The 15,618-nt window shown below is 44.0% G+C and overlaps 1 protein-coding gene across 4 annotated transcripts in view; it reads left to right on the top strand.

Annotated features, from left to right (window-relative positions):
• LOC126531506 (cytoplasmic polyadenylation element-binding protein 1-like) overlaps window positions 1-9,536 on the top strand; it is a 33,052-nt gene extending 23,516 nt beyond the window's left edge. For all 4 annotated transcript variants that reach the window (XM_050179050.3, XM_050179051.3, XM_050179048.3 and 1 more), the window contains exons 7-9: window positions 1,580-2,110; window positions 6,284-6,378; window positions 7,969-9,536. In XM_050179050.3, the coding sequence (XP_050035007.1) occupies window positions 1,580-2,110; window positions 6,284-6,378; window positions 7,969-8,154 (812 nt within the window). In that variant the 3' untranslated portion in view covers window positions 8,155-9,536. The remainder of the gene's footprint in view (window positions 1-1,579; window positions 2,111-6,283; window positions 6,379-7,968) is intronic.
• Window positions 9,537-15,618: the final 6,082 nt, after the last annotated feature.

Genomic DNA, 15,618 nt, shown 5'->3' with positions numbered 1-15,618 from the left:
GACGTGCCCAAGTTTATGGCCACAGTTTCTGCCACTGAGCCAAGCTGGCTATCTTTGGAGAGTGCCAGGAATGCTCTCGGCCGCATATTTCAAGAAGTCCAGTGCAGAGTCATATAAAATCTCATGAAAGTGATAGCTCAGTATCTCTAAAAGTGATTGCTCGAGAATACCACCTTGTGTGCTTAGTTTCTATAGCCCGTGAAATGCAAATGGTGATGACTGTGCACTGCTTTCATTGTGAAAGCATATCTTAAAAAGTTTCCCTCATGTTAAGGTAAATTCAGCACATTTCATTTTTTTCTAATAGTGGACGTGGGGACATGCTATTTCTTTCAGTAATTGGGCTCTAAGCCTGCGAAAATCGTCTAGCCAGACTCAAGGGTGCATTAGAATAGTGTAAATATATAGTTGTTTTGTTTCAAATATTTGTTACCACATTAGCTTTTGAAATTTGAAATTTCATACACCTTATTATAGAAATTGAGTTCAAATACTACAAAATATATTTGACTGATGTTATGTGTTTAATATTCGCATGCCCCCCTACTAGATGCACGTTTGGAGCTGTTCGCTCTAATTATTTTGAACTGAAAATGGTTGCTGGTACTGTTCTGCAAAAGAATGCCAGACCACATTATTGATTTGAACATGGTGTTCTCCACAAAAGGACAAAAATACAGAAGATAATCAATCTGCACACAGGCTTAGTACTCTGTTTACAACATTACTTAAATCTAAGCTAATAGCTTTTTAGAAAATATTGAGGACAAAACTGGAGTTGCCTGAGCCTGGTGTAAGCCTGAGTGTCTTACATAACAGTTATGAGGATGTAATCTGGGGGTTTGAAGTCAATTATTACACAACGGCTTGATGTCAGCTACATAAGGTTGACTTTGAAAACTGATGGGCCACACTGACTGCTTAATGCTAGGACAGGTAGCAAATGGCATAATGGGGATATGGTCGTCTAGGGACTTTTGAAGTGCAGCATTCCATATGGGCCGAAGGGAATCGAGACACTGTGCTGTGCAAAAAAGGGAAGAAAAAACAAGTTACGTCGGTGTAAATGAGCATATTGAGAGCTTTTGATGTCATGTAATCACGTAAAAGAATGGCAAGTAATGCTTCATCTATATATGGTACACAACAGTGACAAAATTGGAAGAGAAAGGATGGAAATTGTTTGTTTTAGAGAGTTACATTTATTTCTTTATTGTTTTTGTCTTTCAGGGTACATGTAAGTCTTTACATGGCTGTTAGAATCAAACTGAAGCATAACATATATAAATTAGACTGCATTTAAAATATTTTTTGGGGTCTATGAATACTGCTCAAAAATTGCCAGACAAGCTGCATTGGCAGAACCAGAAACCTCAAAATCATATGCCGAAATGTTGTGGCCAAAAAATTGTCAAATGCCTTGGTGGACTAAGCAATGTAAAAAAAATGATGGGTCGTACTATTAACTGCAATTCAACCTGTGTCATTGCTAAAAAGACGTTGTCATCCTGCCTGCTTTTACAACCTACTATGCATTCAGTGCAACTGATACTGATGTTGCGACATTCGATGCCCGCAGGTTTCTCTGAGGCCAGCTGCTGCTGGAGTGGGACCTTGCCTCCGCGTACTCTCAAGAGCTCATCCCTGTCATGCAAGGTGTTCCTGGGAGGAGTGCCCTGGGACATATCTGAGCCGGGCCTCATAGAGGCTTTTGCCTCCTTCGGCAACATAAAGGTGCAGTGGCCAAGCCGCGAGCGGAGCCAGAGCTTTCCCCCCAAGGCGGGCTATGTGTACATTATCTTTGAGAATGAGAAGCAGGTCAAGATGCTGCTGCGGTCATGCAGTCAGGACTTCATGAATGGTGGCAACTGGTACTACAAAATATCATCGCGCCGCATGCGTTGCAAGGAGGTGCAAGTGATTCCATGGGTGCTGAGTGACAGCAATTATGTGCGCTGCCCATCACAGCGGCTGGACCCGGCAAAGACTGTGTTTGTGGGAGCCCTGCATGGCATGCTCAATGCACAGGGCCTGGCCCTTGTAATGGAAGAACTCTTTGGGGGAGTCCTGTATGCGGGCATTGACACGGACAAGTACAAGTACCCAATTGGTGAGGAAGGCTTCTGCCACACCTTTTCTCATTGCTCTGCATGTGCATTTTTGTGGATGGGTTTGCATTCCACGAATTCAGTGATTCAGTGGCACTAACATAGACGGCAGTGTAGCAAGTACACCCACGGCGATAGCTTAGTAGTTTTGGCGTAGTGCTGCTGAGCTTGAGGTCGTGGGTTTGATTCCGGCCACAGCAGCCACATTTTGATGGAGGCGAGATCTAAGAATGTTGTGTACATACTTAGATGTACGTGCAGGTTAAAGAACCCCAGCTGGTCAACATTCATCCAGAGTCCCTCACTGCATATTGCGTTATCATATTGCGGTTTTGGCATGTAAAACTTCAATTTAATTTTTAATGCTGCAAGTATGCGTTGCTGTAGCCTTGCAGCACCAGCAATATTGTCTGTGTGCTCTGAACATCATGCTGTATTGCGACGGTCATGGGCAGCAGCCGTATAAGCCAAGATTAACCCCCTTCTGTGTTATGGGCAAACATAGATAATCCAGTATTATGCCTTTCAGGCATATCAGGCTTTACTAGTTTATGGCTTTTGTTATAGAAGGCAACATGCGGGTCAAATAATCCTGGAATGTATAGTGACATTTGCTTCACAATGCGTCCCCCCAATGTGCTGCAAATCAGTGTGTATGCATTGTGCAGAAAAGCAGCTGCGGGTATGTGCAGCTGTAGTTCTAGCAATGACAAGGTGCATTTATGCTAGCTCCTCTCGCTTACAAAGCATAGCCAATGTACAGACTTCTGATCGAGTATTCACAATGCACAAGTGCATAGCTGAAGATACCACCTGCGCCTTCTACTGGCACACCGCCATTACCGCCGAAATTATGCACTGCGCACTTTATCAAACGCACCCTGAGCAGAGGTACAGATTTTTGTCCTGCATGCACCATTGCTCAGGGTGCGTGCAGGGCAAAAATCTGTCCTTGAGATTTCAAATTACTCCTGTACTACGTTAACCACACTGACCTTATTCTTGCAAGCTTTGTAATCTCGTCACATCTCTCAGCTGCCCTCAACTGCATTTATTTTGCTTGCTTTGGCACCCATCATGTGCTCTCATATATAACTGGCTTTATTCTAAGGGTATCATGACCTGGTCTACCTTTTATTATACTCTGTTTAAATTGACTTTCGCTTGTCCCCTCAACCATATCAACCTCAACTGCGCTCAAATGCAGCGGCAGGCAACTGCTGCAGAGTTCGAGCAAGGCCATGAGAAATAAGACTACTAGCACTATTGCCGAAGGGTGTAAGAACTAGCTTAACAGCTTCACTGTCTTTGATGTATAAATTGTCAGATTGGCCTACATCTGTGAAGGGTTTTTTAAAAAGGGCAGGTGAAATACAGAAAGTGATTCTTCATAAAAGGGGAATGTGTATGGGTTCCTCAGTATGAAAGCAATTAAGCAAGTTAAAGCTTAGGAAAGTGATTAGCAAGGAATTAGTAGCTGCAAAGTGAATTAATGGTAAGAAATGAAACCTTCCCTGGTTCGTTTGCTGTTTTCCTATTCCTAATCTGTCCTTTTGTTATTCAATCTTGGTGCCCACATGCCCAGTAACAGCACTGCTGCCCTTTCCAGCATGATGGAGGGAAGTTGGATTCAGCATGCTCTGCTGCTGAGCATGGGGTCATGGGATTGCATTCCGAATGCCAGTAAGGAGGGGAGGGATTTAAAAACCCTTGCACGTCAAAGAACATTAGAGGGTAAAAATTATTCTGGAGTTCTCCGCTATGGCACCTCTGATCAGTGCCCCCCCCCCCCATGAAAAATTTCTGGCTATGCCACTGTCTCTGATAACTCATTGTGCAGCTTTAGATCCAGTGGATGTTTAATAACTCGAAACAAGCTCCTTCCAAAAAATATTCCACACCTGTTCTTCCCTCTGCAGAAAAAATGCCTGTCTCACGAAGGCAAGAAACATGCTGCCATGTCTAGGCAGTAAGCAGTGTGCCAGCCATGACAACAGGCCACAAATAACAGGTGGCACAGACACTAAAGAAAAATCCCTCGCATGCATGCATTGCAGGGGAATGTTGCAGTGCAGTGGTGACATTTACGCACACTGAAACTCTTTCTGCATAAAGGGCCATTTATCGGATGGTGCTAGTGTTTAGCAGTGAACAAGTTGCAAACGCACAGAACAGCTGGTAAAGGGCGTAGGTGCAATTTCGCAGCCAGCAATGATCAGATAGATATTGAACGCAAGCATGTGTTGACCATTCAAGCCTTTATGGGTGTTCTCGCCTATAACTGGCTGCTTCGTGCTATCTTGGGAGGCCAAACTATGAAATGGGGGAAATTTTCAAATATTGCAGCTTAACTGCAGTGTCAAATGAACGCATATTGCTATAATAAACATTAGCAATGTTGATTGGCTGGCTGTTCAGATTCCTTTGGTGACGTGCTTCAAGTAGATGCATGGGTAGTCATAAGCTACATCCCATGTTGTGGAACATGTTGCAGAAGCAGGCTCATAAATTCAAGAAAAGCTAAAGCGCTGTCGGATGGCAGTGCCAACTACCTTGGTATAGTATGCTACCAACTCCGATTTCTGCGGCCATGAGCATCCATTTCAAATGTGCATGAGATCTTCATACCACAATTTATCCTTTCTATAGGCATTTTGTGGATGAATGGCAGGCTGATCATCCAGAGCAGATTTGTGTATACAGTAAACGTTCATTAATTCGACTCCGGTTAACATGATTTTTGGTTAATTCAATCATGAGCAACAGTATCAGCTGATGCTCTTGCATTACTATGGGACAAAGCTTTCATTATTTCGATCATAAAATTGGTCTTCGCTGGATAACTTGAACTTGACCAGTCAGGACGCATGTGCTTGATCCTTATGGTGGCCCCAATAGCAACCCCTTACTGGCAGCATCAGTCTTGGCAAAAATTAGGGGACAGTGAATGTATTTAATACACTTCAATATCCCGTCAAAAATGGCTATTAATGCAAATGCATTGTATGGCTCCTGAAACGGAAAATCTGGTGGCATGGCCAGAGACGTACAAAAAGTCACGTGGCCAGACGAGCTCAGGCCACTGCTCACGCGTTCTTCTTCCATAGCTGGCTCCGATGCCGCTCATCATGCCAGTGTTCCCATACTGCCCCTCCCTCTGCAGAGGCACTGACAGTGCTCGATGCGGTGATTTCGGTGAGTTCTGTTGTGCACTCTGATGACAAACCTTCAACGGAGATGGTCACGTGGTCACAGACTGCGCTGATGGCCGATCTATATTCTGTATTCAGTGACGGGCATCATGGCACTGCCAGTTGGTGCAGTGATTTCGGCAAGTTCTGTCATGCACTCCGATGGACGAACCTTCGTCTTCAACTCCTCAGTCAGTAGCCGCACCTAGCTCCTATGGACGTCCACGCAAGTACACAAAAGAGGCCCAGGCATGCGATGCAATAAATGATTCAAGGCAACGTGAAAATAATACCAGTACGTTTTGTAAAACGGGTCGTCGCCGGGAAGACGTTGCAATGTTTTCGCATTCACTGACGTGGAGATACCCATGTACCCTTGACTTTCTTTTTTCGACTTGTCCGAGGAAGATTTTCAAGCAATAAGCATGGCTTGCGATGTTTGATTACAGCATTTACCCCATTCTAATGCGTGCCTTTTTCTTTTAAAATTAAGCCACACAGCATTTGCATGCTTTGCCAAATATGGCTGTATTGCGGCAAAGTCTACTTCAAAATACCGTGCGGCGAAGGTGACTTCAGGAAACCGGTCGCCACTGTGCAACACATATTTTAGACCCTTGCCCATTTTTGCTAAAAAATTCTGGCTCTCATAAATTTAGTTGTTTAGGAGTTTTAATGGTACCTCTACATTTTTCTACTTTGGACACATAGAAAGTGGGCACGCATTTGTTTCTGGTGCGTATTAGAATCTGGCAAACATTGCCAAATTAATCAGCTGTGCGTTTTGATGTTTTCATCTTGTCTAATTCAGCCCGCCGGTTAAATTAACCCATTTTCGTCGGTCCTGTCCAGGTCGAATTAAGCAAGGCTCGACTGTATTTACACTTTGTGCACAGTTTAACTGTGATGCATCCGGCTACCTGTACTGCTTGTCTGGTACCCTCCTACTGCCATGTCAGTGTTTTTTTTTTTTCATCAATACAGGGTCTGGCAGGGTGACATTCAACAACCAGAAGAGCTACCTGAAGGCTGTGGCTGCATCATTCGTGGAGATAAAGACTCCTCGATTTTCAAAAAAGGTGTGTATCCCCTTCAGTCACGAATTATGGTATTCTGCAGGGAAGTTTTAGAACTTGCAGGTATTGGCATTTTAGGTGTCCAGAGTCCGAAGAAAAAAATTCCCCTCTAGGAACATTACTACACTAATTCGATTGTGTCCTTATAGGGGGACATTGTGACTCGATACTTTTTTTTGCAAGTGCGCTATGCCAGTTTACAGAAAGGAGGTCAATTGTGTATTCAAGGTTGTGCGAGTGGTGTCCCAACGGGTTCACAGGTTGTGATATTCTAAGAAACAGTCCTTCTCAGCTGCAATGCACTGGAAAAAGTCACATTTCTGGCAGTGGCCCTGGTATTTGCCACACTTCTTGTACACTTCTATGGCGACTGGACTTGCTAGGGCCAGTGGTTCTTCGCATCCTACCTCACACAATCACATTATGTTTAGAGCAAGGACAGCGACTCAAAATGAGCTATTCAGGAATGAAATTAAAAGAAACAATGCTAAATTGCAGCGCCAACAAAATTATCAAACACAAGAGTCCATACTGCTCCTGCGGGTCAGCTTCACCCGAACAAAATTCTATTGATCTGGCATCAAACTAGGAGTCTCATATCCGAACAACCATTCAAGGATGCGACATAATTGCCAGACCAACGTCATTTGTTTGATGGTCTGAAAACATGAGCGTTTACCATCTTCATGATCAAACAGTGCATACAGTGATTTGTACATCTAAAAATTGCCACCACTCAAAATTAAAAAGATGCTAAGAAACTCTGTTTAATTCTTCGACGGTGAACTAGATAGCACAAGTGCAAAAACTGTCGGTAGTTCAAAATTTTTGTGTGGTAGCTATGGGTCGCCAGCGTAGTAAAAAAAAAATAAGTCGCGCTGTCTACGAATAGACGCGGATGAAAACAGGATCAAAGCTATTCATTAAGAGAACCATGAGTATCGAGTAACTTTTTCATTAAAGGTAGCTCTTTCTTTACATAAAACAGGGTGTTTTTACTGTTCTGACTGATTGAGGCTTCTGCAAAAGACAAATTCAAACATCAACAGACCGAAGCTTTCGTAAAACATGGAGTTGTTCGTCTCGAAACATCTTTTTCTCCAGTAGTGTTTTGCCGCTTCATATCAGATGGCGTTCACTGCATTTATGTATGTCTCGAATATTAACCGTACCAGTGTGCAGTCACTCCTTCGCTTTTTCATGAAAATCTCAACAAAGTTGCATCTTCATATGGAGACACCATGACTGAAAGGGGTATACTAGCATTTAAGATAAGAAATTGAGTTGATTTGGTTGACAATCCAAGACTCCTATAATGGCAACCTCTTCACACAGTCATGCCAGAGCTCCCTTCAAAGTAAGGGAACACGATGCTTTCAGAGGACCATAGTTTCAATAGAGGTGTGCTATGCGGTCTCTGAAACTACAGAATACCACTAAGATTTCAAAGTGCTTTTCATTGGCAGTGAAGTGCAGCACGAGATTGCAAACTGCTGGCATGTCTTAAACATTATTTTCAGTAGCACATTGTGATGGTGGAATGGGCAAATCTGGCTGTAGAGGCGCACAAGTACAGTTTCGGATTGCATGCAGGTGCAAGTGGATCCCTACCTGGAGGACTCCATGTGCTCTTCGTGCAACAAGCAGCCAGGCCCAGTCTTTTGCCGCGACATGGTCTGCTTCCGCTACTTCTGCCGCACCTGCTGGAATTGGCACCACAACGTTGATGGAATGCGCAACCACAAGCCCCTGATGCGCAACAAAGCCAACACACGCTGAGCGACATCCCTCCACCGGCCAACTTTATACCCCAGCAGCCCTTTTCTTTAGGAAGCAGCCTCCTTGCTCGAGCATTTCTCCTTATTCAGCGTGATCCCGCCCTCGTGTTTGTTTTAACCCCCCTGTTGTTTGTGTACATATTTTCTGCCGCTGTTACTCTTCTTTTGCGCTCTGTTTTAACCCTCTTGCTGTTACCTTTTTGTTGCCATCCTGCCTTTTTCCTCTCTCCACCGAAGATAATTGGAGAGAGAGATAGGGGAACTTTTATTTCTCATGTTTTCTACACCGTGTGCACTGGTTGTTATGCGTGGTTGTTATTGTTTTTCCTTCCCTTTGTTAAATAACTAAAAAAAAAAGTGCTATACCTATTGTTTTGTGCAAGAAAAAGGGATAAGTGTCCCATATGTTCATCCTCTCTGCTGCTGTGCCGTTTTTTCTTGGTGTCTGTGGATGGTTTCCCTTTCTTTATTGCCCGTTACTAGTACGGAGTACTAACATAGAAAAAAAAATTAATTTGCCTCAGGAGAGGTTGAGATGCACTGGCAGGGTGGATGTTCATTGTTGATCGTGTGCCTTTTTCAATTGCTAGTCCTTTATTTTTATGCTCTTGTGGAGGTTGTTTACCTACTCCAGCACGTCTTGTGTACATGTTTCTTTTTTTCTGCTCGAACAAGTGTTTTTATTTTACAGGGGCAATCTATTCTCAAAGCCCTGTAGTCCACAAAGTGCTGCGATACCAGCGTGATTTTTTTTCTTACTAGAGTTCTTCGGGGGTATATTTATTAGTTTTACCTGTACAGATGGCATACATGGGCAAGGATTTAAAATCCAGTGCTGCCTTTTGTAGTTTTCTTAAGACCATTTTAATACCACCCCCCGGCTCTGCTCTTAAAACCTTTCTACATACGTGCCCTTTTTTGTACGACATCCTCCACCGTTAGCACATTCTACTAGTCAAGCCTTTTTTCTATTTTTAAACATTTGAAACTGTTCCTTCTTTATGTGAGAAACAAATACAGACATCATGTGTCATTGTAGTCTACTGCATTTCTACGCTGTTATGAACAGTTCCTGTGAATGCCTTAAATATTTCCAGGTGCAAAGTTTTAATGGCTCAGCTGTTGTTGGGCAAATAGGGTGCTTGAAGGTTGAGGTATTTTTTTCTATTTAGTGAGAAACACCGGTAGCTCTGTACGGATTTGACTACGGAATGGATCACGGACCAAATTTCTTAAATGCAATAGGAGATCTTGAAGCCATCTCCTTCTGCATGGAAGTTTTGGATCTGCAAATTTTTGAAGTTTTTCGTGCATTGGGAACATCGAGACCAATGTTTCATTTTTTTTCTGTAATCCTAAGAAAAATAAATTCCTGCATATGAATTTTGTCTCTGCTTCAGTGCATTGCTAGTGAATTTCTGAAGTGCTTCAAGTAAGGAAGGTGCTGTTAGTAGCACTACTGCATGTAGCCAAAGCATACCAAGTAAAAGGGTGCAATTAAGGTTTTGAGATGTGCTGGACTTCCACTAATTCAAACTTGCTAGGACACTCAAAAACTGGTTCAAGTTGTCTAATGTCCGTTAAGTCTGAAATTTGTAGTGTTACAAACTTCTAGATGGTGGTCAACACCTGTGTTCAGTAATGGGAGGTAGTGGAATTGACATGTGGTTGTGGTGCAGCTACAGCATGTTTGTGCCTCTCACCAGGATGGTGAGTACGCAGCTGCTTGTTTCATGCTGCACAAACTTGCAGCCCATATTTTGGCCATGTTTACAACCTTTGAAGCACTGTCGCAAATATTAGGGTGCCGGAGGCTATTGCCTTGTAGCTGTCCTCCTAGTCAAGAGTTTTCAAACATCCTCTGGTGAATCTCGCTGTTGGCAAACGCTACCTTGGTGAGCATTAAAAGGTGCCGAGCATGCTGGCTACACTGCCTTGCCAGTATGCTCCGCAAAATTTGGACCCTTTGGTGCTTATCTTGCATAGCAAGAAGTGCTCATTTTGTGCACCTTTTAATGCTGCATGCCTCATACTTTCAGGTCATGAACACCATTCAGGGAGAGTTGCTGCACGTTTCCCGCTCCTCTGGAACAGGCGGCAACTCTCTCCAAATGGCTTTCTGCAGCTGCTGGAAGGCAGTGACAAGTTTATGCTATAGCCACTTCATAGCAGCTTGCATCTCCGTAAACAAAGCAAACTTTGAATTGTTTCTCTTAAAAAACCAGACCAGCAAGTAACAGTGGCAACTGTTGCATTGAACAATGTAGACCACAAAGTGTGATGTGATATTTGAGCAAGAACAGTGCAACGGTAAGTGCAAAATCTTAAAGCTTAATATGCATGTCCCTGTAATCGGCAGCCCTTGCGTTCTGACCTCAATGCATGCCACAGGTCACAATGTTGTAGAATTTTTTTTTTTGTTATTCTATGGGAGTCTGAACACTGTCGGCGCATAAACGCAGTTTCAAAACGGGCAACGGTCGCGTGTTCTGTCGTTGGATCTTCAAATCTGCTCATTCTTCCCCGTCTCCCACAGTCTCTATTGATTAATCGTATTTATTTTAAAGTCCGCCTGTATTTTGTAATGGTCAACTTACTTTTTCACTGTTTTCGCGTGTTTCGCGCAGAGTTGCCGATCCCAGCGGTAGGATATGGAGTATGCCATAGGTCAAAAGAGGCGCCCAAGCGACATCCGAGGAGCCAATGATGAAAGGCGAAAATAATTTAAGAATAAATGAATCGTTAGAAAATCAATCCCCTGGCTCAACAATTGTTACCCTCGTTAATGGTTCTCAACTACAAGAGAATACACGCTTCTTAAGAGACAAGTAAACGTTCTCGCTGCTCTAGCATTAGCGATATCTTTCGACACGGTTAGGCTTGCAAGGTCATCTGATCAATGCGCATGCTGCAAGTCTGATAAGGAGGAGGTATGATGTAAAATAACCTCAGCCTGCGAAAAGGGGCGAGTGGGTCGGCACATCGCCGACAGCATCAGTGCGTAGGCACGAGCGTTTCGTAGCGCTACACCCACATAGGTATTGCGTCACAGGTCATTCCGTGATTCGACGAGTTCGGCGCACGAAATTCAAAGACTACTTATTTTATGTTCTTTTCTTTCCGTCAATAGCGGGCTATATAATCCCATGTATCCGCCGTGTTCTACAGTTCCTATCGGAAATACTTCGAACAAAACAGCACTCATATTTATGCATATGAAAGAAATGGTGCATGCCGGACATGACAGTTCGCGTTCGCAAAGCGCGCAAACATCACACGGCACTTTGTCCATCGATGAGGCCACGTGAACAGGGGGCACGCTCGCTGCGTGCTGTACAAGCATGTCTGCAACAACCAACACTTCACTTACCGTTCCGGTGGGAATTCTGAGCGAAACAACCGCAAACTCATCGTAAACAAACGCACATGCGAACAAAACAAAAACACAGCGAGGTTACATTGATATTGATGTTGACTGGGCTGTCCTCTTTAGATTGGGGTGCCAAGCATGGAGAGCGTGGCGTAGCCAAAATAAATGCACACGCGAGCGAAAAAGAAATGAAAAAAAAGTACCAAAGAATAAATAACAATGGGCGGAAAAGGAGTTCACAGTTTTCTCCGAAGCACGTGAACGTATGAAGGAAACGCCGGTGTCTGTCGCGGACTTCCTTAATGGTCGTGGAAAAGCATTGGAAAAGAAACGAATGAATGGACATCATTATTGGATGGCTGGCACCTGTGGCTGGCACTTTGGCCTATGTTGGGTGGCTTTGGGAATTCAGGTGTAATGGGTGGAAAGGTAGGAGTAAGAGGATGATGGTCAGACAGCCCTCTGCGTCGGCTTCACAGTATGAACACCAAACCAGACTCGTCAACGAAGGCCAGAAGCGAGTTGTGAAAAAATTCGTAGTGCCAAGTGGATTCGAACACCAGCTAGCACCAGACGGAGGAATTTGTACCTCTCTGACACCTTGGCTTTTTTATTTATTACCGCAGTGAAGAACACAAACAGAGCAAAACGTACGCTAACTAGGGTCGACAGCTTCTGTGAACTGGATTTGCAAGCCCTCATTAATACTGGTGTCACATGAGCACTTTCGATCGCGATTGAGCCCGAGATTGGCTCCATCCTGCAGCTTGCGCAAAGGAGCCAATCGCGACCGAAAATTTCGATCCCGATTATTCCTCATGCTGCCATCAACAAAACCAATAGTGGTCTGTAGCGTGATTATCCTGGAGGGTGGTTTTATATCTGTGCACTTGATGGGAATAATCGAGTGCATAGCTAGGACCTATTTTTTTTTTTTCTTTTCGAGTAAGAGTGCACGTTCTTAATTAATGTATAATGATATTCTACTATCTGTGTAAATAACTTTTGTGCGTGATGCTTTTAAACATGTATCAGTTTACCTGTCGCATGTCGCCATGTATATATGGTCTTGCATCTGGGTCGCAAGCCCCAAGGGTAGCGTTGGCCTGGCGGCCTGGGGCACAACTGGAAGCATCCGAAGGTCCTGGCAAAGGATGAGTCGATTGCTAACAGAACAACTTGTTTATTATAGCACCGCAAAAGAGCGGCCGGTCAGGTCGACCGAAGTGGAGAGACGGGAGAGCACGTTACTCGACGGAAGAAATCGGAGCCTCTCTCTTGGCGTCCGGGGGCAGCTGCTTTTATACTCTCGGAGTTGAGGGCAAGAAGGAACGGCTCTGGATGGGGCGCACGTGACGGCGCCGCTCGGGCACGTTGAGACGAATAGTGACGCATCCGCCAGGCCGGCGCCGGTCAGACCTCCTCGCTTCACACTTGGGGAGCTCCTCTCCCCGGCTGCCGCGCTTTGACAAGCGTGGGCACCAACATGCACACACACACACACGCACACGCGAATACACGTGGCATTGAAACATGCATGTACGCGCTTGGCGGGGAGGCGTTGCGGCAGCGCTGAACGGGCCAAAATGTCCGCCGCTTTGAACGAAGCCCCGGCGTCCGTTGCATCCGCGCCGGCTATACCGCGCGTCGTAGGCGAAACGTAACAATGGTCTCCTGGGCCTGGCCGTCAAGCTGTTTTCTTGCAGCTTTTAGCCCAGGAGTCCAGCCAGGATATATTCTGGTAAATAAAGAGAATTGTGTTGTATTGCATAGGGTGCATTATGTTCAGGCCCCGTCAACGCATCATCACCATCAGCCTATTTCATATCCACTAGAGGACGTACGAAGGCCTCTCCCTGCAATCTCCAATTACCCCTGTCCTGTGCCAACCAATTCCAACTAGCGCCCGCGAATGTTCTAATTTCGTTGCCCTACCTAGTCTTCTGCTGTTCTCGACTGTGCTTCCCTTCTCGTGGTACCCATTCTGTAACTGTACAGCTGCACATTACATGTCCTGCCCCGCTCCATTTTTTTCTCTTAATGTCAATTAGAATATCGGCTATACCCATTTGCTCTCTGATCTAAACTGCTCTCTTTCTGTCTCATTAACGTTATGCCTAGTATTCTTCGTCCCATCGCTCTTTGCGCGGTCCTTAACTTGTTCTCAAGCTTCTTTGTCAGTCTCGATCCAAGTCTCTGCCCCATATGTCAGCACTGGTAAAATGCACTGATTGTTAACCTTCCTTTTCAGTCATAATGGTAAGCTTCCAGTCAGGAGCTGACAATGTCTGCCGTATGCAATCCAAGCCATTTTTATTCTTGTGTGAATTTCCTTCTCATGATCAGGGTTCCCTGTGATTAATTGACCTAGGTAAACATACTCCTTCACAGACTCTAGAGGCTGACTGGCGATCCTGAACTCTTGTTCTCTTGCCCGGCTATGGATCGTTATAATCTTCGTCTTCTGCATATTAATCCTCAACCTCGTTCTTACACTCTCTCTGTTAAGGTCCTCAATCATTTGTTGTAACTCATCTGCAGTGTTGCTGAATAGAACAATGTCATCGGCAAACCGAAGGTTGCCGAGATATTTACCGTCGATCCTTACTCCTAAGCCTTCCCAGTTTAATAGCTTGAATACTTCTTCCAAGCACACAGTGAATAGCATTGGAGACATTGTGTCTCCTTGTCTGACTCCTTTCCTTACAGGTATCTTCCTACTTTTCTTGGTAGAATTAAGGTAGCCGTGGAATCTCTATAAATATTTTCCAAGATATTTACCTAAGCTATCTGTACTCCTCAATTACATAATGCCTCTATGACTGCAGGTATCTCTACTGAACCAAATGTCTTTTTGTAATCTATGAAAGCCATATAGAGAGGCCGATTGTACTCTGTGGATTTCTCAATTACCCGATTAATGACATGAATGTGATCCATAGTAGAGTATCCCTTCCTGAAGTCAGCCTGTTCCCTTGGTTTGCTAAAGTCCAGTGTTGTCATTATCGCAAATTATCTCAGTGAATACTTTATAAAATAATGGGAGTAAGCTAATAGACCTATAATTTTTCAATTCTATAACGTCCCTCTTTTTGTGGATTAGTATAATGTTTGCATTTTTCCAGTTTTCTGGGACCCTTGAAGTCGATAGACCCTTCGTATAGAGAGCCGCCAGTTCTTCAAGCATTACATCTCCTCCATCTTTGATTAAATCGACTAGTAGTCCATCTTCTCCTGCCGCTTTCCCCCGTTTCATGTCTCGCAAGGCCTTTCTAACTTCATTGCTAGTTATAGAAGGAGCCTCTGCAACCTGTTCATTACTACTTTGAAAGGAGGTATCGTGGCTGCATTGGGTACTGTACAAGTCAGTATAGAATTCTTCCACTGCTTTCACTACATCTTTGAGATTGCTGATGATATTACCCTGCTTATCTTTCAGTACATACATCTTGGTTGTCCTATGCCAAGTTTCCTTCTCACTGATTTTAGGCTGTGTCCATTTTTTATGGCTTCTTCAGTCTTTCTCACGTTATAATTTCGAATATCCTTTATTTTCACCTTGTTGATCAGTTTTGACAGTTCTGCAAATTCTATCTTATCTCTTGAATTGGACACTTTCATTCTTTGTCGTTACTTGGGAGAGCTTGCCTACTGGTTGCCTTGGTGTCTTCCCTCCCACTTCAATTGCTGCCTCTGAAGCCAGCCGAGTTACGGTTTCATTCATTAGCTCTATGTCATCATCATCTCTCTGTTCTAAGGCTGCATATTTATTTGCAAATACCAGCCTGAATTTGCCTGCTTTTACCCTTACTGCCTCTAGGTTGACCTGTTTCTTCTTTACCAATTTTGCTCTTTCTCTCTTCAAATTGAGGTGAATCCTAGCCCCCACTAACCTATGATCACTGCTCTTTACCCTACCTATCACTTCTACATCCTGCACTATGTTGGGATCAGCAGAAAGTATGAAGTTAATTTCATTTATTGTTTCATCATTAAGGCTTTTCCAGGTCCACTTTCTGTTGCTGTGCTTCCTGAAAAAGGCGTTCATTATTCGAAGCTTATTCCTTTCATCTCTCCTCTAGCGTTCCTAGAATC

The sequence above is a fragment of the Dermacentor andersoni genome, chromosome 5 (genome assembly GCF_023375885.2).
Source record: "Dermacentor andersoni chromosome 5, qqDerAnde1_hic_scaffold, whole genome shotgun sequence".
Lineage (NCBI taxonomy): Eukaryota > Metazoa > Arthropoda > Arachnida > Ixodida > Ixodidae > Dermacentor > Dermacentor andersoni.
Note: the sequence above shows the minus strand (reverse complement) of the source record. Positions and strands in the feature narration are given on the sequence as shown.